General features: G+C 38.6%; 1 protein-coding gene across 2 annotated transcripts in view; it reads right to left on the bottom strand.

The window, feature by feature from the left end:
• Positions 1 to 247: 247 nt before the first annotated feature.
• The window catches only part of LOC146610715 (copine-9-like), a 116,091-nt gene continuing 88,782 nt past the window's right edge, over positions 248 to 27,556 (bottom strand). For both annotated transcript variants that reach the window (XM_085345426.1, XM_085345427.1), the window contains exons 11-21: positions 25,895 to 25,936; positions 25,500 to 25,575; positions 23,223 to 23,276; positions 22,936 to 22,997; positions 22,456 to 22,502; positions 18,922 to 19,103; positions 17,147 to 17,274; positions 14,377 to 14,479; positions 13,744 to 13,801; positions 7,731 to 7,804; positions 248 to 430 (exon numbers count right to left, since the gene is read on the bottom strand). In XM_085345426.1, the coding sequence (XP_085201552.1) occupies positions 248 to 430; positions 7,731 to 7,804; positions 13,744 to 13,801; positions 14,377 to 14,479; positions 17,147 to 17,274; positions 18,922 to 19,103; positions 22,456 to 22,502; positions 22,936 to 22,997; positions 23,223 to 23,276; positions 25,500 to 25,575; positions 25,895 to 25,936 (1,009 nt within the window). The remainder of the gene's footprint in view (positions 431 to 7,730; positions 7,805 to 13,743; positions 13,802 to 14,376; positions 14,480 to 17,146; positions 17,275 to 18,921; positions 19,104 to 22,455; positions 22,503 to 22,935; positions 22,998 to 23,222; positions 23,277 to 25,499; positions 25,576 to 25,894; positions 25,937 to 27,556) is intronic.

Raw genomic sequence — 27,556 nt, forward strand, 5'->3', positions numbered from 1 at the left:
CAGTAAATGAAAGCAATAAGAGGGCGATTTAGAGCTACAGCAGTGGGCGGGTCAGGGATGACACCCGCTGTGTAGCTACGATGTGCCTGTTTATCCCCACGGGTGATGAGAGAGGAAGAAGGGTGAGTGACGGGTCGATTTTTCTCTCACTATTGTTTTTAAAGTGAAAAACAAGAGTGAGGGACGTGAGCCGAGGTAAGCAAGGAGGGAGAAGCAGAACCAAGAAAGGCAGAGACTGTGTCGGGGGTCAGATGTGTCTGTGCAGCTGCGGTAGTGGGGAGGAGGACAGGGCTGGTCGCGGTTCGATTCCTCGGCTCTTCATGAAAGACAGCAGCTGGTCGGGGATCTCGGCAAGGACGTCCTTCGCTAGTCGAGCCATGCTGAGGACCTGGTTGCCAGATCTGTCAATGTAGTCTCTGAATGGAACGAACTAAAAGCAGAAATCATTATATACATCCTGTTTATTTAGTACAGATAAAAAAGTAGCATACCAGTATAGACAACATAAAAATCTTTTTTTTCTGAAGATCTCCCAAAAGATTAAAAAGCCTGGAATAGTGCAATGTTTTGCGAGAGTGATGAAAACTGCCAATATCTCACATAAACTGAAGAAATCATCAAACCGTGAAAAGATTAGCGAGTGACTCAGAGTACGGATGAATTCAGTTAGATAAAGGCTCATTAAGGAAAGTTTCCCTTAGACAAATAACACCGAAAGGCAGCTATAAAAAGCCACTGATATTCAAAACTGACGGTGTCTCCGGAGTACCAAAATCCTCAAGTGGATGCTGGATGCTCCCAAGCCTGGCAGTTGTGCAAAAGGTTCCATCTGACCAACTCTCACAAGGAGAAACAGTGGGCTCAAGACCTTGGATGCCATGTTTGCATCACCGCCACACTAGCAATGATGCAGGGAGGCCAGTGATGATGGGTACAGGGTCTCTGGGGGTACAAAGTAATATGTGGATCTTCTAACTGGCCATTTCATGCCATGTAAAAGGTAGAATCAAACCTTCTCGGATAGAATTATTCCCACGCAGGACAATACGTGGTATTACAGCATTACAATCATGCTGGGCAAAACATCACTACCTGGGAATAAAAAGACATGGACCATCAGCCCTGGACCTCGGTGTCATTAGGATAATATATAGCAGCATATGTGGAAACAGCAGCTCTGAGATACAGTACTTATTAACTCCTAAAGTCTATTGCATGAGACAGCAGCTAAGGTATCAAAGAATACCTCTTAGCATATCTAGGAAGCTGCATTTGTAGGCTTTTCATGGCTGGCTGCAGAGTTTTCAAGATTCATTGTCCATTCTGATTTCAAACAATGTGGATCATGTCCTTTTTTAACAAAAAAACTGATAAACCAGCTTCTAATTTCACATTTGACAAACAGGTGACGCCACATTTGTTAAATAATGAGAAAGAGTGCTTGATTTGGGTATTATGTTTTTTGCCCAATTCCACATCAGGAGGTTAATGTAGCCATTCACTGGAGGTCTTGTCCAAAAGACAAAACTTTCAGAAGTTCTCTGTCATCTTAATGTTTGCAGAGATCTTTTCAGACATGAAAAATGGAAACACAGCTGGCTTCATCTGTCTCCTGAAGACATACCACTTGCATTTTGTGCATTTGTCATGTGATATTTGGCACCAGGTGCTGCGTGACAAGGGAGGGGAAAATAATGATACCAAGTAAGACAGCGCTTTGGTTGCATCAGTGATGGATTTTAAAGCTGTTCATGCCTCCGAAGCCTTACTTAAGGACCACTGTGAGCATGAGGGAAACCTTTGCCCCCTTCACAGTGAATCCTCTCAGACGTTGTCTCATCGGTTACAGCTTTTATTAGATAATGATTTCAGCAGCATACTTTAAAGTACTTTAAAAGTAGAAAATACATGCAGAGGATGTTGCAATGATTAATATGGTCATAGAAATCTCTCTTGCTCTCTTTCTGTGTTTTTCCCCAACTGCCATATGGCTCACTTGCTGTTTTTCTACATTCATTATCTTAAATTTGTGCCCTTTTTTGTGCTTTCATGGCTTCAACCACAATTTATTTGACTTTTTTCACACATTAAATGTTCTGAAAAAGAAACAGGACTCCCCAAGATACTTCGTATTAGCTCAACCTACTGACTTCTTTCAAATCAGGGTGTGGTTGTGGTGCTGACATGGAGAACTGTTATAGACTGTATGTGAAAGCTGGACATAACCAACATGCTAACATTACACTCTGCCTCAGCCACTTTAACTCAGCTGGAAAAGTGGCTGAGGGCAGCAGCAGCTCAGGTCAGCTGATTACAGTCCGAACAGAAGGAAAATCTGCTGGAGCTCTCAATAGAAATTTTAGTTAGTTTTCTACAATAGCTGGTAACAAAAAAAAAAAAGAAAAAGAAAAGAAGAAAAAAGAAGAAGAAAAAAAGATATCTTTCAAAGAGCTACTTTTTTACTTTCTTTCTTTTAACTTTTAGCATTATTAACACAAATAGCTGTATTTAGCATCATGTACATCATGTACATGATGTACATCATGTACGCGAGCATCTCAGGTGCACAGCCATAGCTGTGAGCACCAAAGTGTGTTGAAACATTTTGTTTACGAGGACCACCCAATCAGAATAAAGCTAAATGGAGGGAAGGTAAAATGATTGTTTCAAACAGAGTATGGAATTGAAAGAAACATATTCGAGTTGCAGAATGAAACTATAACGCTGGAGATTCGACAAAAGGTAGCCTAATATTCTTTTTTTTTTTTAATTTTTTGTCTGAGATTTTCCCTGGTTATGTTGCCAATGTGACTTTTAAGTGGACATAAAACACTACATGTATGAAGGCTAGTTTGCGCCATGGAGCCCTACTCTACTCAGGGGCTTAATTTCCAGGGGGGTTATGACCCCCACCCAATAATCATACCCAACCAATATAACCCCCCCCCCAATAAAATTATGAATTATCTTGCATTAATAGGCTGTTCATTTTCTTTACTCATTTCAGTTATTACCAGCAAAATAGTAGCATGTTTAATCATCTAGGAATTTACCCAGATTTATTTATTTATTTAGACAGAGATCTTGACCCCCCCAAAGTTCAGCACAAAGTTGCGCCGATGACTCTACTACCCTATTCAGTATGTGAAGCTAGAGAAATAACTGTCTCCTCCATACCTGCTTCATGCCCAGGAGGACGGGGCTTTGGCTGTCCACACCCACTAGTAGATCATTACATGAAAGAACCTTTTAAATACAAGCGCGCTCATGCTCACAGGTATACACACGGGTGCTCAGTGATGGCAGTACACATATTGAATCAATAACAACAAAAAAGCGTGAAATGTAGAGTGAGTGAATATTTTTCCTGCTAAGTGTAACAATCCTGATTGAATTATTGTGGTAATAAGGTTAAAGGCAATCAAAGGATTACTGTGTGCATGCAAATGTGATTACTGCTGCAAGTAAAACAGACTCAAAGACAATATAAGCTATACAAAAACAGCTTTAGAACAAGCGCATAAATTATATGGCTATTAACCTTGTGAGGGGTCAATTTTGTTTTTCATTAGTGCAATGCTTTACGGTGAGAAGTTAAAAATAGCTGCAGTAAAGTGTGTGAAGATTTGTGGATGTGCTCAACAGAAAGACATAAAATGAAGCTCTTGGCTTGACTGCAGCACTTTCACCTATGTTCTACGAAGAGCAAAAAAGCAGATTTAAGACGGATTATGAAAAAAAAATTGAAAGTATCCTGTGGCGGTCCATTGCAATCAAGTGGGACACAGAGCCCTGCTTCCATAAAAGCAGCTGCCCTTGAAGCGGTGCCTAACGAGAAACATCTTTTACTGTCACGATTCAGACCGCTAAAAATCCAGAATTGAAAAATGAGATGGACTCCCTGCTATTTCTATAATAGCCTGTGATTAATTTGTTTACTTGGTTTCCGAGCAGTTGGAAGCTACTGTGACATTTTACATTTGTAAAATATAACTTTGAAGAGGCAGAATCAGACACGCTGGGCCACTTCTTGAACATCTTAATTAAGACTCACGATAAACTTAAGTGCTGTTTCTATAGGTTCATAGTGTTTCCTTTCCTCAAGTATTACGATCTTCCTGATTTGTTAGTTTATATGGGTTTTACAATCCACCACAGGTGTTGGCTACCTATGGCTGGTATTAATTTCAGGGTGATGCTGTGTTTGTCAGACCCTAATGGAGATTTTCAGGAGAGTCAACTTACATTTCTTTTTGTTTTCTCACAATATACTTGAAGGAGAAACTTCAATTATCACTTGCCTTTATGACACAGTTCATTGATTTTAACTTGTGATACATATGCACATATCTATGCACTGCACTGCTGAGGAGCATCAACTGAATGAGCCATTAGAGTCATACAGCTCTTCCTTCCTTCTTTATAAACTTACAAAATAGCTATTGTCTCTGTGCTGGCTCAAACAAGATTAGGATGTGTGTTTTATTGCCATAAAATGTGACAATGTTGAAATTAATGCTAAATCACATGGAACAATAAAAAGCAAGACCAACTTTGAAGTAATATTTAGTATTTCTAAACATGATTGCATTTTTTTCCTCTCGGCTTTTAGACGCCATACATATATCTCTTTAAGTGCTCATTTATCATCTTACCCTTTGCTGACTCTTCTTCACTGTTATCCGGAACTTCAACAGTACATTGTTATCAGAGGCCCTTGTATTTACCCATTTATGTTCTCATATCTCTAAAAGGCTGTCTAAAATAACTGTTTAGTGTTGCCAGACCATTCTTCAGTGGGATCACCGCTTATTCTTCACCATACTCTCAGCTAAATAAGTTTCAGAAAGCGCCGCTCTCTCTTGTTGAGTTTGGAATTGGGAATGTTATAAGTGTGTCTTTTGAAAGATGAGGATCTTTTCAGCAACCTTTTGCATAAATAAATATAAACGTTCATGCATTTATAAAGTAAAAAATCTTGGTGTCCGAAAAATCTTATTAATATTAGTATTCGGTATGACCACCTTTATTCTACAATACAGTCTCTCTTAGGTAAGCCGTGTTTTACAGATGGCTGTAGAAACTAATTGGATTACCTGTCTCTTAACCTCATATTGAAGATGATTTAAGCCAAACCTGTTGCTTCTGATTTTCAGTCCAGCTCTTGTGTAATCTGGCCTACCTCAGCCTTTTCTCACTGTTTCCATTCCTTAAGAATGGCTTCTTGACAGCCACCCTTCCCCTGTGCCCATTTCTGATGAGGCTTCAGTGAACAACAGATGGATCAGCTGAAAGGCCAGATGCATCTCTCACGTCCTGTGTCAGGTCTCTGCTGTTTCTCAAGCACATGACTTTAAGATACCATTCATCTACTGTTGACAATTTTTAGACCTATCACATCTTTTTTGTCCTCCACGTGTCTAGTTTTCAAAAAGATTTTTACAGGACACATTGCACACCATGCTGAGATATGCCAATTTTCTGGCTAATAGCTCTTCAGGAAATGACCTTGTCTCTCAAACTGTTATCTTTGGCATCTCTCAGAGATTCAACTACAGAAATGGGAACTAATAATATTTTTCTTTGCATAGACAGTAAAAATATAGATGCAGCTTCCTGTTCAGAAAACTAAGCCATTGTGCCCTACACCTGCATTCTAGCAAAAGGCCACCAGGTGGCGAGAGCTGTGGTTGCAAAAAGACTTCTGGTCCTATAAAAAAAGGAAAAAAAGTATTTCTCTCCCGACCCCTATAAACATTTTGCTTTTGAATTCATTTCTTAGTAATTCATTTTGTCATTTGTTTTGTAACGTCTTAGCGGTGTTAACCCTACCTTAACACCGCTAAGACTTATCAAATAAGAAAAAAAAACAGCTGTTGTTCAGTGAGCAAGCGGTTCCAAAGTCAGACGTGTATCTTGTTAGTTCTTGGAACTAAGACCAGAAAAATTCTTTACAGGGTTTCAAAGGAGTTCAGAAAATAACGGGAGGCATCACTGTAGCTACGTCCATCTGTTATACTGTCTATGCTATTCTTCCAACAGCCTGCCAGTAACAAAGTGTCTAAAGATATAGTTTAACACGGGTTCTATGATATTTTTCTGTTATGTGCAGACATAACAGAAAAAACTAAAACAGTTAAAAAGTTAAAAATCACTGAGACAAGGCGAACTACAGAGGGAGAGGTCAAAGAGACCAGACAGCAGACACGAGAACACGACCAGGATCACAAAATGGAGCTATAGTCAACAAAATCTGGGCAAAGGACTAAAGCACAGAATAACAAAATCACAAGTAGAAAGAAACAATTGATCAGATCGCTAACAGCAGACTATAAAGCAAGAATATAAAACCTTTCTTAAAATGAACACAAACTATGAACTCACAAACAACTGAAAAACCCTGAGTCACACACCCGGAACGCTTGATCCTTTTGCTTTACATAAGTAAATATCCAAACAGATTTAATACTGAGGCACATGCCTTTTATAAGTTACGACTATTTAACACATCAACACATATATTAATATCACCACTTCATGAACGTCATTTTAACATCATTTTCATACATGACATTGATTGAAATGTTCATGTATTTCTTTATTTCTTCCTTCTTTTTGCTGCACCCTTTAGGTTTACCCCATGTGTCAGTCTTACTGCACACCTCACCACTGGCTCACTGTAACACACTTCTCTGCCACTCCTGACTTCCACCGTTCTTTTGTCAGCACCCTATCATACGTCTTCTTTAGATCCACAAAGACTTACTCGATGTCCTCCATCCATCCTCCTCGCTCTCATTTTCTTCAGTCATGCTCCTTAAAACACTCCTTCCATCTTTTCAACACACTTTCTTCACTTGTTAGCAAATTTCCTTCCGTATCCTTAATCACTCTAGCTTCCTGCACATCCTTTCAATGTCTCTGCCGAGCCAATCAATAGAACCCAGTTTAAGCCTTTTCCTTTGCCACTTCTCTCTTTGCTGTACATCTACCTTCTACCCTTTCTTCATCTCACTAACTATCCCAATTTTTATTTGCTATTTTCCTGTGCTTCTTCATTTGAACACTGAGCCTCCCTGTCCTCTATTTTTTGTCTCATTGTAGCATCTTTAACTTACAATATAAAGTGTCCTGAGGTATTAGTTGTTGTTATGAAAATTTGATTGACAGAAAAGAAAGGACCTTTTATGGCTTTAAGTCACTTTTTAATGTTTAAATTGAGAGTTTAGAATAACCACTGTTAATAAATGGTGAATTACAAGATAATTTAAATGTTGCAAATTTTTTTACAGTGAAAAAGAATGATTGATATATATATTAATATAAACCAGTCATTAGCAAAATTACATTTATAATTGATCCTTATGACATTAGTCTGTGTGATGAAATGTACCATAGCTGATGAGAAACAGTAAAAATTACAGTAATGCCTTTAAGCTTTGTAATCTATCTGTTAAAGGTTACCAAATGTTGTTTTTAGTCAAGGTTTTGCACTGACTGATCAGTGATAAGCAAAAGGCATGGATGAGAAACGTCGGCATTGTTATACAGTAAACTTGTGTAATACATATGGATACTGCATACTGTATGAGGCAGTCCCCAGTGAGGGTCTGAGTGTGTGCTATAAATGCAAGCCGTCCTCCACCGGGGGACATAAACCCCACGCTGATGTTGTTGACAGAAACATGCTCAAGACTAACCCGAGGACTTAACCGAATTTCGAGGCGTACCTGAACAATGTCTCTCTCAGCAAGACGCCCTCTTGAGGATACTCTCACCTCATCTCCATCCAGCTCCTCCATAGCTAAAAGGAGAGAAAGAGGCAGAGCGTACATGACTCAACCAAAGGGGGAGAATATAAAGAAGGCACAACACGTTCTTTTGTATTTCACTGTATAATTGCTGAAGCAGAACAAAGCACAGAGGCTAAGAAGCGCAGAACTGTTAGAATATTTTATATAGCAAAAACCTCGAGCCAAATATGGAAATGAAAATAATAACTGAAACTAATTCCAGCCACTCAAGAGCGGGACTGAGTAGCTTAAGAATACAGAGCAGTGTTTAGAAGGCAAGTTCAATTACAACCAAACACAGAAGGAAATTTGGAAAAACTTTACAGTACAGCCCATGACTAAGGGCATAATTCCCCAGTAATTAAATGGAATTGTAATGTGTTTTATATGAAATTACAACATTATCATATGTATGCATGTAATTTACAAGCATGCCTAAAGTCACTAGAATAAGGGGTGACAAGTCATGTTTTACACAAAAGATGAGTACTTACAAATACAGTAAACACATTTAAGTAGTACGTAAGTCATATTAAATATTGCATAGGTTCTTTTTGTTGGCACCCTATCATACGTTTTCTTTAGATCCACAAAGGCTCGCTGTCCTCCATCCATCCTCCTCGCTCTCATTTTCTTCAGTCAGTGCTCCTTAAAACACTCCTTCCATCTTTTCAACACACTTTCTTCACTTGTTAGCAAATTTCCTTCTGCATCCTTAATCACTCTAGCTTCCTGCACATGCTTTCAATGTCTCTGCTGAGCCAATCAATAGAACCCAGTTTAAGCCTTTTCCTTTGCCACCTCTCTCTTTGCTGTACATCTACTAAACTATGCTGTAACTGTAAGTACAGCATCATTTCCTGGTCATTTAATGGGAAACAAAATGTGTCAGGATACAGGTTGTATTATGGAGTGACTTAACTTAGCCCAACGTCTGGATATTTTTACAGGAAATGAGACTGTAAGTATTTTTAAGTATAGCATAAATAAAAAAAGGCCCAACTGAATAATAGAAAATCAATCATGAATATCAACATAAAGAATATGGGGGCTTATACCCTTAGTCATGAGCCTTATTATAAAGTGCTACCTACTTTGCGCCAGGCTGGAGGTGCGACTTTTAAAGGCAATGAAAAATAGCACCTGCATAAAACTCCATATCTTCTATCTGACCAAGACAAAAAGGTAAGGTCGCTACGCACAACTTGAGGATGCAAATACATTTATACAGAATCTTAGGTAATAGGGGGCAAAACCTCCTGGCAAACAATGAAAGATCCTTGGCTGACCATTTTTTAAAAATACATAATTCTGATTTTAAAATTGTTTCCAAATGGACGCTGTGCCAGTATCGGAGACATAACCTCACCGCCTGCTGGATGCCCTTTTTAAACATCCCCTCGATGTCACTGTTAGACTTTGAAGCAAAACTAAGCCTGTGCTTGAGAATTGCTTTATGATATCCTTTCATTCAATTCAATTTCAGTTGAGTTTTATTTCTATACTGACAGTTCAACAATTGTGTAAAGGTGCCAATAACAGAGAATGCCAGTGATTAGACAGTCCCTTTTGAACGGCTCTTGTTGGGAGCATAGAAATCCCTCTAAACAGGAAAAGACTTCCACCACAATCAAACCATCTGCTGCAACCACTTAGCAGGCAAAAAATATTGACATGCAATGAAAACACATGTAAGTGAAAGGAGGGCATTGGAGGAGAAAAGTTCAATGTATTACGTGTCTACCAGGAGCCTGAAGAAACTCTTGGAGCCACATTGTGGATTGGAGAATAATTATTAACCTATTGGGATAACTGCAGAAGGGACTTGACAGCCAAAATAACAAAGTTCAGGCCAATCCATTAATGACGTAACTAAAAATAATGGAAACATCAAAACTGGTTGTGCTACAATGATATAAAACGCACATTAGACAGAGAGTCGCTGTTGTTGTTGCATTTCCAGATAGGTTTGGGTGTAATATTACTAGAAAGATTTCAGGGACAGTCAAAGCAACACAGCAAACACTAACTTAAAATAAAACCTTGATTAATTGATTGACTTAGGCATCAGAAACCTCCCTATAAACCAATGAAAAACAGGAGAATATCAACAGAAAATGGCAGCTCTCCTTTAAAAGCGTTTTCTGTTCACTGTAACCGAAGGCACAGAAACAAAAGATGAATCAGGTTCAATCAGGATGAACAAAACAGAAAGAGAAACATAAGAAACTTGACAAAAACTGGCAAGCAAAGCAAAGGCTAAAGGCACACACTCATTAACACATCGTGCTCTGACAACCAAAATGGCCAAAGGCCTTGAAGTGCAACTTCAGTCAACCTATACAGGCTACCATCCACTGCAGGACTAAGATCTCAGCCAATGACATGAAAATCAGGACCTGGAAGTAGCATGATAAATGGTAAAAGTGCTGGGTCTTATATAGTGCATTTCTACTTTACCTGAGCAATCAAAGAACTTTACACAACGTGTCTCATTCACACATTCACTTTTTTCTATGTTTAAGTTTCTTCTATCTAACATTCACACACATTCACTGCAATGGATGGATCAGAGAACAACCTGGGGTTAGTGTCTCACTCAAGGATATTTAGCATGCAGACTGGAGCAGCCAGGAGTCAAATTAGCAGCCTTACAATTAGTAGATAACCTGCTCTACCTCTGGAGCTACAGCTACCAAAGCATGGTAAACATTAACCATCTATGTCCTCCTTACTTTCTTTTAAGGGAATATAACAGAAACTATAGTGATGTTGTCTCTATATAAATAAGAACAAACCAAGAAAATATTCACTGTATTACAATTAAGAACTTGATATCAACATTTCTAGTTGCTAAGTGGTTGTCATTGTGCAGCCAAATAACACCGTCTTCATAGCGTGTGCAGCAGCTAGCACATCCACACTCTGAGGTTCTATTAAATCAGTTTGACCTCGCGACCTCCCAGCACGCCTGAGTACTTTCACCACCAATCCCAGCATTTGATTCCTTAAACAAGTAGAAAATAATGGGCCGTCCAACATAATGAGGAGACTTTATGTTGTCACACCCTGTCGAGCAGTAACACACTCACACACGCAAACAGTTCCCACTGAAAAGTCATTCATTGATTTGTGGGCTGTAAGCTGCTTGCACACTTGAGTCCATTGACTTTCCTCAGCTATTTTCTCAGGAGGGGGCAGAAAGAGCTGGTGTACATAAAGAACCAATTATGACACAGCTGCTTTTCCTGTTCGAGTTCCATCAAGACAAGCAAAATTCAAGTGCTGTTTGTCAGATAAAACACCACATCTTTGTGCCTTTCCAAAGTCAGGCTCGTTGAATTTTATTAAATGTGTTTGGAGTTCAGATTTATTCTGTGCACGGTGCTTGTGGGAAGATCTTGCTCAGCTATATATACATATGCATACACATTTACACACTGCATACACATGCGCACATATGTACACATACAAACACGTGCTCAAACAAAATAAACAAAATCTCAGTGACTCAATCAACTTTTCCTACTCTGTTTTTTATGTGCATTTTGGTGATAAATATTAACGTTTAACTCAACAAATGCCTTCTTTGGAGTAAAGCCAAAGGTAAATATTATTTTCTCACTATTGGATACTTTGTTTTTGACATTACATATAAACAGAAAAACTGAAAAAATGGAGGCTGACATTACAAAGTCTGACTTTTTTGTTGTTTTGTTTCAAGAAAACCTAATCTAGTGTTATTAGTGGGGGTTTTTTTATTTTTATTTTGCTTGTTTTGTGGAGTCGCTCATAGGGCACGCACACAAAACACTGTTAAATATAATTAAATATAATTAGAGATTTGATCCTTACCTAGTGTTCTGGTCAAATTTGACCTGTTTTGACATTTGACACCAGCAAAAATACAGAGCATTTTATTTCCCAACGCCTAACATACCTACGATTTGTCACGGCCCAAGGTGTCTCATAGTAATGCTAAAGGTACCCTTCCGCGTCCTTTTGAGGCGCTCCAGATTGTCCAATAGAATGCTGCTTGCAGTGGTAACACGCTTAAAAGAAATCTGTATCTGAGTGACTTCTAACCCCTAAGTGTTTGATTCAGATGTATTTCAATGTCTATTTATACACCCACATACAATTTACAAGCATACATCATTCAAGCTGCAGCTCTACTGAACACAAGCTGCTATGGGTGCATCATAAAAAAGAGAGAGGAAGAAAAACACTGTGCATTGTCTTTTGTAGCTGAGGGTAAAAAAGTATTTTTCCAAGAGAGAGAAGGTAGAGAAAGAGTTATTTCCTGTTGCTGTAGCAGCAAATGTGCCAGAAAATGAGGGCTGCCAGTACCTTATCTTCAAGCTCAGGTCTGTGAAGGTAAGGTCTCTTTAGCTCATTATAAATGAGACCAAAGCTTGATTTGTAGTTCTCTTTTGAATCCTGCATTGAAATGCAGAATTGCTCTAGTATCACTAGTAAAACTGAGCTTATCATGTTGGACTTGGAGCTAACTAATATTGGACAATCATTACTTTCACTAATGCAAGAGTTAGAGAGAGACGACTTGAGAACTGCCTAAATCTATACACAGACTGAGAATAATAGGTTAAATCTTTGTATAACTGTACATATGCTTTTTCTTTTTCAAAGTTACACTACAGCAGAGAGGAGACCAGAAATAGAGACACAGACACATGACACACAGTAATAGCTACTGGAGAGATGTAGAAGAGGAACTGTTGAGGTCTAACTCCCCAGTGTTTCAACAGCCATGATCCCATACATTATGTATGTGTTAGTGAGTGTGCTGGTGCTTTCGGGATGTGTGCATATGAGGCTGAGAAGAAACAGCACCACCACTAGAATTAGCAGGACAACAAAAAAGACTGGGTGAAAGACTTTTAAAAGACGATGTGATTTCATAGGTGCAGGTCTTGCATCACGAACAGCTCTTCTAATCTCTTCAGATACCTACAGAATGGAGTCTTGTGTGTACTACCAGGCATCGTATCATTCAGCAGACCAAAACAATGACTGTTATGCCATTATCTGTAAGAAATGCTCAAAACAATAGCAGCACATAGAGTGCATGGAGTAAAGACAGCTCTATCAAACATGTTAAATAAAGCTGCTGTGGCTATCGCGAGTGCTATTTCTTTCACATGAGGCTTATGTTATGTAACGTTCCACACAGTGGCGAGGCCACTGATGATGTAGCTGATTACCAGTTGATGCAGATGATGGCATTATTAACAGTAGGTCTTAAAAACATGACAATGCAAAATTTGCAAATTAGTGTATGAGCGTAACGAGGTTAGCACTGAGATTTGGGACGCACAGGAGGCTAAACAGCTTTCTCAAGAAAATGCTGTCCAAAAGAAACGATAGAGTAACTGAAGTCCTTTGTCACATTATCTAACAAGTAACCCTCCAAAAAAACAACAAAAAAACCTATGAAATATTGGTCGGTAGGTAGAGCTTGCTGGCTGCCTCTCATTTTTTCACAATCTCTCAAATGTCATGGGGCTTTTATGGTGAGTCTGAAGCAATCGCACAAAAAGATAGGTGAGGAGCAAAGAGACAGGTTGATACAGATTTCAGTCAAAGGCTTATAACTGGTTGGGTTTTGCTTCTTTTTTCAGGCATCTTATAGTAAAGACAGACAGGAACTGTTGAGGAAGAGGAGAGGGGGAACGACATGCAGCAAATTACCAGGGCTCAGCTGCTGAGGGGCTGGTCATCTGTCACATAATGAGTGAGCATTCATCCACCTCTATGAGGCAAAAAAACTTCTTTGCAATTTTTATGGGCAAATTGAAAATGTGCATAAAAACATGGATGGAAAATCATCTACTGTGACATGGAAACAGGCAGGATAGGCCTTTTTTTCCACCTTCACATTTAGCCATAAAATAAATAATAGACCCTGTTAGTATACCCAAACACTTACCATCAAACTCAGCCGGCCCAACACCTACGATGATAATGGAAAGAGGGAGTGATGCCGCCTGTTCAGACAAAAGGAAAGATGATCCACATTAACTCATTAGATTTTTAAAGCCACGGGTGAGAAGCAGGAAATTAAATGTTGATTCACACTTGTTAAACGTTTTATCTTGTTTTGGGTGAGGCTATTAACCTGATGCAGCAGCCTACATTTTGTGATTTAAAGTAATGACCTGAGAAATTTACTTTGCACTGCGTGATGGGTAATTAGGATGAAGACAATAACAGAGAGCTTGCTTTTAATGCTCTACACTGTGTGCTTTGAGAAACCTCAGAACCCAACCAAACACTGCTTAAAAATAAATTTGATGGGTTACTGAAATTACTGACCTCTTCAAACACTACGTCAATAAAGATGAAAAAAACTCCCCTCTGTTCAAGAAAAGCTTCACTTAGAGGCTCTTACCAAAGAATGCTAATCGTTTTTATCCAAACAGTGTAAAAACATTATCTTCACCCCACATGCAGGAGAGTCAGTGGGGTCACAGAGGGCTGTTATTCATCAGTACGCCTGCAGCTTTAATTTTTAACACATGCATGCAAGGGAGTTGTATACATGTGGTGTTTGTTTACTCACATTGACCACAGCCTCTTTGGTCTGGACCATGTCAGATATCACTCCATCTGTGATCATCAACAGGACAAAGTACTGAGAGCCATCTGTAATCTCTGCTGCACAGCTGGGGAATGTGCATAGACAGACACACGGACACCCACGCACACACATAGACACACACATAGAAATACACAGGTTAAAGCTAATAATCTGTGCAAAGAAAACATAAGAAGGCCTGTCTGTTTTCGGGGCAATGAGCTGCAGACGAGACTGATTCAAGCTTTGTCAAAAAAGACAAAACAAAATTTATTGAGAGCTTATATAGAATTATTAATGCTCCTGTAGAACATTAATAAATAATAATCAAATAGTCAAATACAAAAACAGACAATTATAAAGTACCAGAGTGAAAGTGATCGTTCTGTCATAAAACGTGTCATCCATTCTTTAAATTACTGCCATGTTGACTATTGCTGTTGGATACATGCTTGCCTTAGTCCCATAGGAAACTGCAGTTTCAAAATATAAATGCAAAATATAAATTCTTTTGAATTGAAATCATGAATTACACTAAACTTGAAAATGTCAGCTTCAGAAATTTCTTTTTACACATTTTGAACTGATAATAGATTTGAAAGTTTCAAACAGCTTGCCTGGACACAAAGACCACTTAAATGGCCCGTTTTCTACTTTCTGTTGTAGATGGTAAATGAACTGGTTTGGACTGATTTAGCACTTTTCTATCTGAGCACTCAAAGCGCTTTACACAACTTGTATATTCACCCATTCTACGCTGTTTCTAAGTGCTTCCTATCTAACATCCTCTTTCCTCACACATTCATACTCCGATGGATGCAATGGAGAGAAACATGGGGGTCCTTTCCCAGGGATACTTTCCATAAAGACTGGAGCACACTGTGATCGAACCATCAACCTTCCAGTTAGTAGCTGACCTGCTCTACCAGCTGAGAAACAGAAAAAAGATTAATTTATATTATCCTGAGCCTCAATTCATCCTCTGTGTGAAATAAGGCATTTTAGCTTCTATTTTAATCTCTACTTTATTTATGTTAAAGTAGATGCTAATGTGGGACTAGGCTCTGTAGCGCTTACAAAGGGATACACTAATAAATAACTTTTTTTAATAACAAAAAAAAAAAAAAATGCTAAAGTTTTGCCGATACCTAATATGACCGATGTTTATGGTGGATAATGTTAGCAAAATATGCTTGACAATGACTACTATTTCTCTTACACAATCCTGCCTTGCTATAACACAATACAGACTTAAACTATATATAGTTACTGCAATAAAAAGTGGACTTCATATCTTTCACCCAGCATAGCGACCCATCCACTCACACCCTGAGCCAGAAACCTTTTAATAATAACAAGCACCCCAAAGTTAAAATCCTGCAACCGCACTTCTCATTTTTCCACTGCTCTTCATTCCCTGTCCATCATGGGGAATGATAAGAAAACAAGAGTATGTACTCACATCGCTAAAGATCAACTTTAACTCGATATGAAGTCAAATGAGTTTCAAGCTGGATGTGTCTGCGTGTGTTTTTTACCTGCTGCTTGTGAATTTACTGTTAGAGGGAAGAATCTATCACCACTGACTTCCCTGTTTTGTGTTGATGAAAACAGTATAAATCTGTGTCAGTCAGTGTTTCTGTGCCTTTGTGTGTAATTGTGTGTGGGTGTGGTGTTAATAAATGGGATTGTAGCATACTGCTAGGATGATTTTGTGAGTATGTGAGTTTTTTATTTATACTCTCTTAGCACCACTTTAATGCCTTCTGCTGCTTGGCAGGTGGCATTCCAACACAGGGTGGGATATATAAATGACAACTGATCATTCAGTGCACGTAAGTTTTAACGTCCAACATTCTGTTCTGCTCGAACAACCAGAGCAAAAACATGCAATTTACTATGGCAGCAAAATCTTTTTCTTTCCCGTTTTTTTGTAACACATCTAGGAACCACTTCAGAAATAACGATGCAGGATATATATAACGGCTATTTGCACAAAGAATCTTAACCTTGAAATTCTGAAATACTAAAAAAAAAAAGATTTACACATTTCCTGTGTCTCCAGTGCTTTTACTTTTTGAATGTGTTTAAGTGTCAAAGTCATAAAAAATATTGATACAAAGTGACAATATGTTTTTTTGTCATTTGTTTAGTCTTTGACTCCACTGTTATTGCCTTCATCAGATTTCAGATAACACCAGGATGATGTACAAACATCAGATTGATCAGTACTGGTACTTACTGAGGACATCAGAATACCAGATTTTCTTAATTCCCCTGCTCATTTCAACTTTAAAAAATGCCATGCTGCGCAAATTATACATGCGATGAACCAAATAGGTGTCCATAGAGCTACAAAGCCCAGGAGCCTAGACTTACTGTTTTTTGCAGCTTAATATAAGAGATTATAAAGATTTTTTTAATTATTATATATCCCTGTATAAAAAAATGATATTTAACTCCTCATCACAGCTGTCTCCTGTCTAAACTTCTGACCTCCAAACTTTCACAAACAGCATTGCACATATATATATAATCTTAATGCTACTCAAATTCATAGCTTTCTCCAGGATTTACAGTTATTAAAAACTAATTTGATGTAACTACGCACACCTACTACTTAAAAATATAATATTTTACCGCATACATCCATCTTGTTTTTTTTTTCCACTGTTTTCACTGAGATTTGAATTTGAATGCTAATCAATAAAATCAAAATCAAATCAAAAAATCAAAATCAAATCTTCAAACTTACTTTGCTACTTTGTTGATAACAGGTGCAAAGTTAGTAGGTCCATACAGCTGCACCGCCCTCAGGCTCTGAAAATAAGTCTCCAGGACTCCCTCGATGCCCACACAGTTTGGATTATCATTGTCACCATTCTGCAACAAACAGCAGACATTGCCCTTATGAAGTATGCAGTGCACATATAGTGTATATTAAATATTGTACACAGGCTGGATATGCTGCTGTCAGCTTTGATAAAATCAAATCTATCTACATTTAACTGATTATAATCTGATTAGATTCATCACTGGGTGATGAAGCTCATTTAAAAAGAGAGTACACACATTTACAACCTGAGTCAGTTTCACTCTTTAAACTAAAAAACTGGCTACTTTCTCACATAGCTGCCCAGCTCCGGCACAAGCAGCAAGTATCCAGTTTTAAAGGTTTCAAAAACACATACAAATGTTAGGAAATGCACTCTGTCCTTGAAGCATTCATCAACATGAAACATGAGCACAGATAGATATTTTCTATTCAAAGTTTCCACATCATGTCACATTTTTAAAGAAACCAGAAGGACAAAAGAAATTTCTTTTTTTTTTTTTTTTACTACCTGCAAGTCATTTTTGACCAGATTTGATGCCTGAGACTTGTGAAACTGGAGTCATGGCACTGCGTGTTATATTCTGCACATTCACCCTTTTTATCAGTGATGGAATATTTTAACTAACACTGGAGATGAGTTACATGTTATGTGGACATCAAAATACTACTCCTTTGTCACTACTACTTCACAACACTAACTATAATCACCCTGAAACCAACAGCAGATGGACCAGTGTTAAAGAGCTAGCAAATGTTAGCTAATCCGCTCTCATCATTTTTTGTAAATGTTTAAATGCTAACTACTTTCTTGTCCTTTTCCTTCCAAACAGTAATATTACACAGGAACATTCCAACCAGTAACATAGTAAATAATACATACAACAATCTGCACTTTTCTCCCATCCTGGCATATATGTAAACATCACCAGCACGCTGCTGTTTCAGTGGTTACAAGGTCCAAGAACTTCAGTTGTTCTTTTAGTTTTTTGACATATGATCCAAAAATGCATGGTTGGAAACAGATGGGAAACTGTCAGGTCTCTGTTCCCGTTATTAACCAGTTTTAACCAGCGTGACGAAAGGCATATGGATAAAAATGCCAAATGTTAAATCACTTTGATCAGCCAGATTCCCCTTGCCAACTTTTTATATGCGGTGATTGCATTCACTGCAGTGTCTTTGGGGGAAAAAAAACATTTTTTAATGGAAAGGACTGTTGCCCTTGTGGTCTTCAAACTGAAAGAGCTAAAACACTCTGGATCATAAGAAGTGAGATCAGTTAAATGCAAAAAACATTGTTACAGAAAGAAAACAATAGAATCAAAGAAAAATGAATGCATTTTTTTTAAGTAGTAGTTATTTCTAAGAAGTTTTCCTATTTTTAAAAAAAAAATCCTGCAGTTGTCCTGTCTGTAGAAGCACTTCTGTAAGACCGCAGCAATCAATACTTTCACAGCACAGGTAGGTACTTCAGCTTCATAGCCACTGATTTTTTATTGGTTTGTCCCCTCGGGAGGGAGCCGGGAGGAAGTGGAGCGGATCCTGAGAGATTCCTGCTGGCAGGCAGATGAGCCAACTTCTCAACTTGTACAAACAGCTGGTGTCACGGCCGCATCTTCTAGTCCAGCACACCCTGCCACAGATGAACTGTGCATATTTGCCTTCTACATTTAAACTGTGCGTGTGTTTCTTACCAGCGGGAACGCGTGGGAGATTTTGCCATCGGGGGGCAGCTTAGCACCGAAGCCATAGGCAGGAAAGAGCTTATCGCTGTCGTAGTCCTGGATAATTTCTCCCACTGCTTTCAGTGCCATGGCATATGCATTCATTTGGTACGGACTCATATAATGGAGGGAGGTGGGCTGGGATGGGTTACCTTAGAAGAGGAAACACACATGCACACAGAGCACAATGTGAAGTGAACAGTGCCTCCTTCTCTCTGGTTTGTTTTCATCTGCAAAATACAAGCAACACTAAATCACCAGTGGAAAACTATGAGATGATCAATGCCAAGAAAATACCATATGTTTCATCTCCTTCTTTCAGGTTTTCCCGATGCAGCAAACAGAGACAGGCTATGGCTGTGATGAATTATGTAAAGACTTGTGGGTGTACCAGTAAAATCTGATAGTTGCAGGGAAAGAAGACACTTTTTATCTCTGGAAAATCAAAGACTCACGGAAACAGGATTTTGTATGGGGAATTAAAGAGTTTATGCAATCATGCTAAATGTCTTAAGAAAATGCATTGGTATTGCTAGCGCTGTAATTATTGCACACATATAAAGATCACAGAATGTGACTAAAAGACAGCTCTCTCTTTGCCCCCTTGGGATAAGGTGGTTTGGACTCTCTCTTCCATTCTAAAAAGAGTGCCCTGCTTTTAAAGGGGATGAAGGGGAGGGGTATGGGGGGGTGATTTGATTATCCACGACAGATGCCTGCTCCCCACACACCCACTGATAATGTATTCCCCCTAATCCCATCAAGCTCCCAACTGCGCTGCAGGTGCACCTCTGGCCATGAAAATACCAGACACATTCACCATTCCCTGTGCACGTTGCACGGTTGACTGCACGTTCCATCATGTGAAAATAAGAGCCTTAATGTAACAATCTATCCAGCACCCACCATCAAGAAGTTGAGTATACCTGCCAATGAAAGGTGAAGGGTCAAATTATATTAGGGAAAGAAATACCTTTGCTGTGTCTAACAGCAGAAAGCACAGTTTCAGACAGAGGAGACTGCAGTTAGGAGAAAACACGAGGTGATATAACTGAATAGCATGCTAATTAAGTAGCATAAAGGCACATTTCTCATATATCATTTCCCCAGCAAGAGCCAATCAAGCTTCGTGCTGAATCCAGACTTCTGTTAAATACAGCTGATTTGCACATTTACCACCACTTCCAGCTTAATGCTTTTAAACTAAACTGTTTTAAGCTTGTACAGTTTTGTCAAGAGCACCTGGAGTAGAATATATTTTTGATTGAAGCATGGGAATCTCCACAATGCTCACACCAAAAGAACAGACAGTGTAAAAATGCTTTTTTACATCGTCACAAATAAATCCACGTATGTCTGTTTGTCTGTTCTTCTCATCTTTTTACCTGTCCATCTGATCTACCTCAAACTTGGCAGATCAATTGCGAGGGACTACATAGTTTGATTAAAAGTAATAGTGAGTGTTCGGAAGGTTACTTTTATAATGTATTCCACTACAGATTACAGAATACATGCCCCAAAATGTATTTTGTAACGTATTCAGTTACGTTACTCAATGACAGTAACATATTCTGAATACTTTGGATTACTTAATATGTTATCAAGCTTTTTATAACTACATGAATGTACTATTGCTGTGTGATTTATTACTATTACTGAAGGTTACTCGCCATACCAATACCAACTAGATTTTTAAATCTTAATATAATATTAATATTAATATAATATTAATATAATCTTAACATAAATGAGTAACAGTAGGTATATAAAACAGGTCCGCGGCTGCGAACCGTAGTAAAGGGACCTCTGGCGGGTTCCGTGTGGGGCTCATAGCCGAAAACTAGCTTTACTTTGTTGTCTGGGTCAACTTTGCTAGCGAGAGACAGAGAGAGGCGTTGAAAGGCTGCTCCAACTGAACTTATTGTTTTGGAGGAAAACACGAACACAGTGTACAGTCGAGTCTTAATAGCTTACTTACAACTGGACTATACTGCCCACGAGGCTAAATTCTTTAGGGCTATGCCTGTAACACTCTGCCTATTGCCTTCATATTAAATCATTTTTTGAACAATAATTTAAAAAAATATTTCGTCACCTCATTGTGCAAGTAGAGGTGACATGGGCCGCAAGGTTGAGCATTAGAGCCTCTTAATGTATGTTTTGTTTGGGTTTCCACCGGCGTGGAATTACCAAAAATAGAGAGGGGACAGCCTAACATATGAAACAGGAAAAGACCGCCGTGTAATCCCTGTATTTCAAGAAAGTAACTGTATTCTGAGTACCACCTTTTTAAACGGCAACTGTAACGGAATACAGTTACTCATATTTTGTATTTTAAACACGTAACAGCGGTACACGTATTCTGTTACTCCCCAACACCGGTAATAGTTTTATATTTTGATAACATGAGCCCCTATAGGACAGCACTTAATGACAGTGGGAAGGAAGACCTCTGTCAGAAGACTTATGGAGGGTTAGCCATCTGCCACAAGTGATGGGGAGGAAGGGAAAGAGAAGCATAAAGAGCACAAACAGGACAAAAACAAGTTTAAGACATGCAAAGGTAATATATATAAGTGTATGGGGAGTGAATGGAGGGGGAATGGATGCTTACTGGATTGTGGGAAGCCTCCATTCAGCTTTAGCCTGTAGCAGCAGGACCATTAAGGGATGGTTAACGGTCACCTGATCCAGCCCTCACTATAAACTTGATTAACAAGTACAGTTTAAAGCCTTATTGCTGTCTCCTAAACCCAAACTGGAAGCTGTTTCCACTCGACTTCTGGAAACTCCAGGAATCGCAAGTCTGTACTCAGAGAGTGCGCGTTGTCCCACCTAGAGTACCAAATGCTTTCTTAGCATCTGTTTAAGACAGGATGCTTCTCATTTTGACGATATTGTGCAGATAAAAGAAGGCAGTCATAGTTCTTTGTTAAATATGGAAGTTAAAGGACATGTCCTAGCCAAAACGGACTCCAAGGTTCCTGGGAGTAGTGCTGGAGGTGAAGGTAATACCATACAATATAAGTAAGTTCATATTATTATTAAAAAACAATAATAATGCTATTATGCAGTAATATTTGCAGTTAGGAAGCTAAATTGAGTGGGTGATTAGATTTGGTTAACGTAAGGAATCGAATCCAGTAGAAACAGCTGACCTGCGCCAAACTACAGATTAGCAGCACATCATAACCAAAGCAAAACAGACTGTAGTCACAACATACTGTGAAGTATTGCTTTGCAAATGCTCACATGAGCTTTTGAGCATACCAACAAGGGCAAAACCAAAATATTAAGAATAAGTTCATACCATGTACCCTACATTAGTTTTGCTTGCTAGCATGCTAATAGGTGCTACTTAATAGGTGTAAGTGCAGAGGAGTATTTTCCTGGGAAAACCAAAGAATGGCACAAACATTGTATTAAAATTTTTTGGTAGGTCAAAAAAAAGTAATATGTGCACACATCACAATAAAGCAAAATGGTTGTGAGGCAGTGACTTACCATTAGACGCGGTGAAGTCTATCGCCACAGTGAAATTGAGTTGTGTTCTGTGGTAAATAAAATAAAAAGAAACATGAAAGAGTAACACGCACTTTAGCCCACTTGACAAACACTCTACAAACCCTTCGAACACACAACTCTACCAACACGACAAGCTGTAACTCGGTCTCGGTAACTAGCTAATTAGAATGGAAGGACAATATTCCCTTCACCATCTTGAAGCGCTAATTAGATAAAACAAATAGAGCTGCTAATTAAAAGTGAATGAACTGAATAAATTAGTTATTTACAAATAAGATTTGCAAACACCGACTTCCTCAAAGCTTCACCCTTTCAAAGCCAATATGAGCTCAGTGTGGTGCTCAGCATGATGCTTTTGGGAAACATAATCTTGAGAGATACTGGCACAAAGACACAAACCCTCAAAATGGTGGCTGTTGACACTCACTGTGAGCGCGGGCTAATTATTATTCTACTCACCCTCCTCGGATGAAATCCACAAAGGTATACTCAGACTCCACTTTGAAGGACAGCAGTGTTACCTGGCAAACACACACATACCAAAACGCATACAGAGCGATAAACAGAACAGGACGGTGGGAGAGGGACCAGGGCCAGGCAAAAAAACTAAACAGGTGGCCAGCCAGTGAAAAGAAGCAGATGTAAGAGGTGATGATACCTATACTACTATATGATTCTATAAGACATCAGTAAATAGCAATACAGAGGAAATGACAGGCAGTTATGGGTGACGTGGGTGCACTCACAGTTCCAGAATTGATGTATTTCTTTTTTTTGCCTTTCTTCTTGGGATTTAAAACCTGCCCGTGACAGAAAGAGCACATTAGTGATGATGAGTGCCTCCATAAAACCACCTTATAGCTTAAAATGAAGTGCAAAAATGAACATGAATAATTCAGCAGATTGCTGATAATGGTGGCAGCCTACAAATCGATCTGATGTGTGTATAGAGAATTGAGAGAACATCCGTGTGCACGTCCATCACTATAAAGCTCATCAAAGAGCTTTCTGTTTTTTTCTCTCCTTCAGACCACGTGGTTTTCCAGTAATTATGTTGCAACATTACTATTAATTTGCTTGGCTGGAACAAAGTACATCTTTACTGAGGAGATTTGAATAAGCTGGGGGCAATAATAGATTTGTCAGTTCAGTGTGCGCTTGTTGATTTTTCCAGCAAAATAATGCAACACATTTATTGGTTTCTATTTTATTTGTGAGTGTGTGTGTGTGTGTGTGTGTGTGTGTGTGTGTGTGTGTGTGTGTGTGTGTGTGTGTGTGTGTGTAATGACTGATATTATTTATTTCATGGCGTATACTGGTGTAATGTTAACAGTGCATCCCATGGCTGATTAAAATCTGCTTGTCTGGACTTCATCACCTTTGACAGGAGCCACAGAGTCTCCACTGTGTTTTACAGTCAGCTACAGACACTCAGTGCTGCATCTCTCTACTGACCTCTTTCATGAATATTCACAACAACTTGAAGTGAAACTTTTAAATTTGGATGGTGTTACCACTGATTTTCAGCCCAGTTCTTGTGTAACTTGGCATACCTCAGCCCTTTCTCCCTTTTTCCCTTTCTTAGTTTCCTGGCATCCACCCTTCCACTGAGACCATTTCTGATGAGGATTTGGTGAAGAGAAGACGGATCTATGACGTGCCAGATGTATCTCTTAAGTCTTTGCTGGATTTTTTTCCTGTTTCTTAAGGACATGACTTTGTGATGCAGATATATTTTTTTAGGTACGTCACTTCTTCTTTTGTCCAGCTTCCTCAACATTTTTAAGGACACACTGCACACCATGTCGAGGTATACCACAAATAGCATATCAGCCAATTTTTCACTAACAGCTCATTGTGAATCACCTTGTTGGCGCAAAAATACTATGTGTCAGGCTGTGCAATAGGGGAGTTTGTAGTGTAGTGCACTTGCTTCTATCATGAAGACTCAAATGGCACTAAATACTAGGAATGACCCAGGTGCATTTTTTGTGCTTGAATGATTCATAGGTCAGTGTTAAGTAGCTTAACAAACAAACAAAAAACTTTCTTTGAAAATAGTCAGGCAGGATTAAAGGATTAAAGGACTGGACTAAAAATGAGTGAAAAAGCTTCCAATGGACCACCAAGATGGTTCAATTTGTTGAGAAAGGGACTCATATGTTAAAGGGCTAATATAAGGGCCCTGGTTTGATTCTACCTCAGGCAACTACCTGTATCATTGTGTGACGATCATATTATATTATAAATACCAATTCTTTTGTGTTTCAAATGCATTGTGGCCCTTGCAAATGTGATGATACATTCTCTGTGCGTTTATTCCCCACAGAACCTTTGCTCAATAGCATAAAACTATAAGGAAGTCTAGCTCCTACAGTAATCTAGAAGTCTAGAAACAAAACACAGTTGTGCAGTAGTACGTGTCCTTGTTACATACTCTGGAAATCAGTGCTGTTTATGCTAGCTGAACCCCCTCCTCTCTGTGATACTCTAAAATCAATGTACAAATGTGATGGAACTTGTTATACTGTATATATGAAAAGTGTCCTTTAGTGGGAATCAGTGCTAACCCCCTAGCTAGGAAGCTCTCTCTTTCAGGTAGGAATACAAAGTTAGCACAATGCAACCTTATAAATGTGAAAACTTTTTTTTAAATTATGGACAATAAATCATTACTGCAAATGCTAAATCCATATATCATTGTGACAATGCCAAAGTCATAACAAGGTATGTAAAAATACACGACTTTGTATTTTCAATTACCTGTCTGTTTATATGTTCCGGAAATTATCCTTTCAGCTGAAGGTTTCATAACCTTCAGCTTCATTCTTTTACATTTTTTATTTCATTTTATTTGTTTTTACATTCATCACTTGAAATCCAATCTTTCAGTTTAGAAAAAAATTGTGCCATTGTGAGGGTTCGAGGTTGTTAGAGATTAAAATCACCTAAATTGGATTTGCGAGGTCTTTATATGATGACGGTGGTATGAAATAACAAGCCATCTCCATGTTGTGTCTCACCTCATAGACATTGAACTGGTTCTGCCCCCGAGACAGCTCTCTGTAACTGGTGGTGAACTCGCCGATGAAGTCATGGCTACAGCAGACAGCACCCACACAGACAAGCAAGCAGGAACAAAATGTTTTTTAGATAAATCGTTTTTTTCATCTGAGCTACAGAGCTATATATTTTTTTTTTCTTAATAACTGTCAAATATGGAATTGTTCCTATTAATCTCCAAATCAGGCCTATCTGTCCTTGCAGCATAAGTTTTGTAGCACATTGTGTCAAAACCCCTCAAGCTCTTCACCACCAAGTTTGTCTCACAGACTGTAAACAAGACGTTTCACTCCCTTCTAACACGAGGGATCAGTGTCTGAAGGTGTAGTGAGTGCTTATCTGCGAATGCTCTTACCTTCCATCTCGATCCCAGTCATAGACGTCTACCTTCACAGTTCTGAAACAGACAAGCACATATTATTTTTGAAGGCCGTGGGTTTTTTGTGAGAAACTTGAACCTCAAATTATGTTTGATTGAATAAAAAAATACTTTTTACGCCATCATATCAGGAGCAGATAGAGCTGATTTCAATTTCAATTTCAGATTTCAGAGAAAAAATGAATAGAAATTTCCACATATAACCTTGGAAGCATCATCTCAGCTTCATGAACAGCCAAATGTGCTGCATGTTGTTTGGCACCACAGCTAGCAGAGAGCTGCTTATTTATGATCTGCATGGAGCCAATGACATTTTCCATTCAGTTGGTTGTTATGGCACCCTCCTTTTCACAACTAGGACAAATAGTCAGTTCCCAGTAAATTGCAGTGATTTTTTTTTCACATTCAGTGAATGATTAAAACTAGTTGTGGTGACCAACTGGTCGTCCAGAGGTTGTTGGTTTCCATTATGAAGTAACTGCACAGGTCTCCCTGTCTCCAAACAACAGCAGTGTCATTTATAACCTCAGATTATTCACACATTTCAAACTGTCTCAGTAAGTCTGCACCAATGAATGAAACTCAACTGGTTGCCGACCTTTTGTATCCTTGTTATAGTCCTATAGAAAAGCAAGTGCCTGTGTCATTCTTCGTAAGTGCCTTGCTGAATGGTGTTGGTGGCCATGGTCCTCCAAGGTGCTCTTTCAGTCAAACAGTGCAGGAACATATTCGAGGTTTTCTTTTTCCAGTCTGGGTTTCTCTTCTTCTGCCTTTGCTTCTCTTGCCTTAGATTTTTCCACATGTACAAAGTCATAGTCAAAGTCGCTTCTCATTATGTGTCCAAAGAATCTTGCTTTCTGACATTTTTACATAGACATTTTCTGGTCTTTGCTCTTTTTGAAAAGCTCTTCAATAGTCAGTCTTTCCATGTATGACATTCTCATCATCTGCTGACGAACCACTTCTCTGCTGCCTTAACCTCCTATGACCTGGCATCCACATATGTGGACATCACATTTTGGGTTGTCTAGACCAAAATACTTAATTTTGCTCTACAAGGGCCTGATATCCACTTACGAGGACATTCCACTGTCCTATCGAAATTTAAAACAAATGTCCTCATATGTGGATCTGATTTTTCTCAGAAACAAAAATCAGGTAAAACAAATCAGGTAATTCTTTGTTTTTACATTCATCAGGTCCCAATCAGTCCAAATAGCAAAGAGAAGTTAAAAATGCATGCCATGAAAGAGTTCGGGTCTTAGGAAGTTAATGGTGTCTACAGTTTTCTTATTTATTGTCCCAGCTCCATTTCCATACATGAAGATATGTATATAGTCATCAAGGAATCACTTTGACTTGAAGGAAATTTATCAATCATCTAAAATCTTTGCTAAGTCAAAGAAAGCTTTTTTTGACTTTGCAATCCAAATAATTTGAACTTATCAACTTGTTGTAATATGGAATTCTTCACTCTGATTTTAAATGTGGAAATGTTGATTCTTGAGTTTTCCTTGTAGTCACGAACAGTCCCACTTTTACGACCATTCATTTACGTCTATGACTGTTTTCTGCAGGTTTTCTTCAGATGTTGAAATGTTTATAGAATCAGTTACTAATATGTTGCACTTAAATTGC

The sequence above is a fragment of the Diplotaxodon limnothrissa genome, linkage group LG20 (assembly GCF_057381915.1).
Source record: "Diplotaxodon limnothrissa isolate DT_005_m linkage group LG20, D_limnothrissa_male_GT1.1, whole genome shotgun sequence".
Taxonomy (NCBI): domain Eukaryota; kingdom Metazoa; phylum Chordata; class Actinopteri; order Cichliformes; family Cichlidae; genus Diplotaxodon; species Diplotaxodon limnothrissa.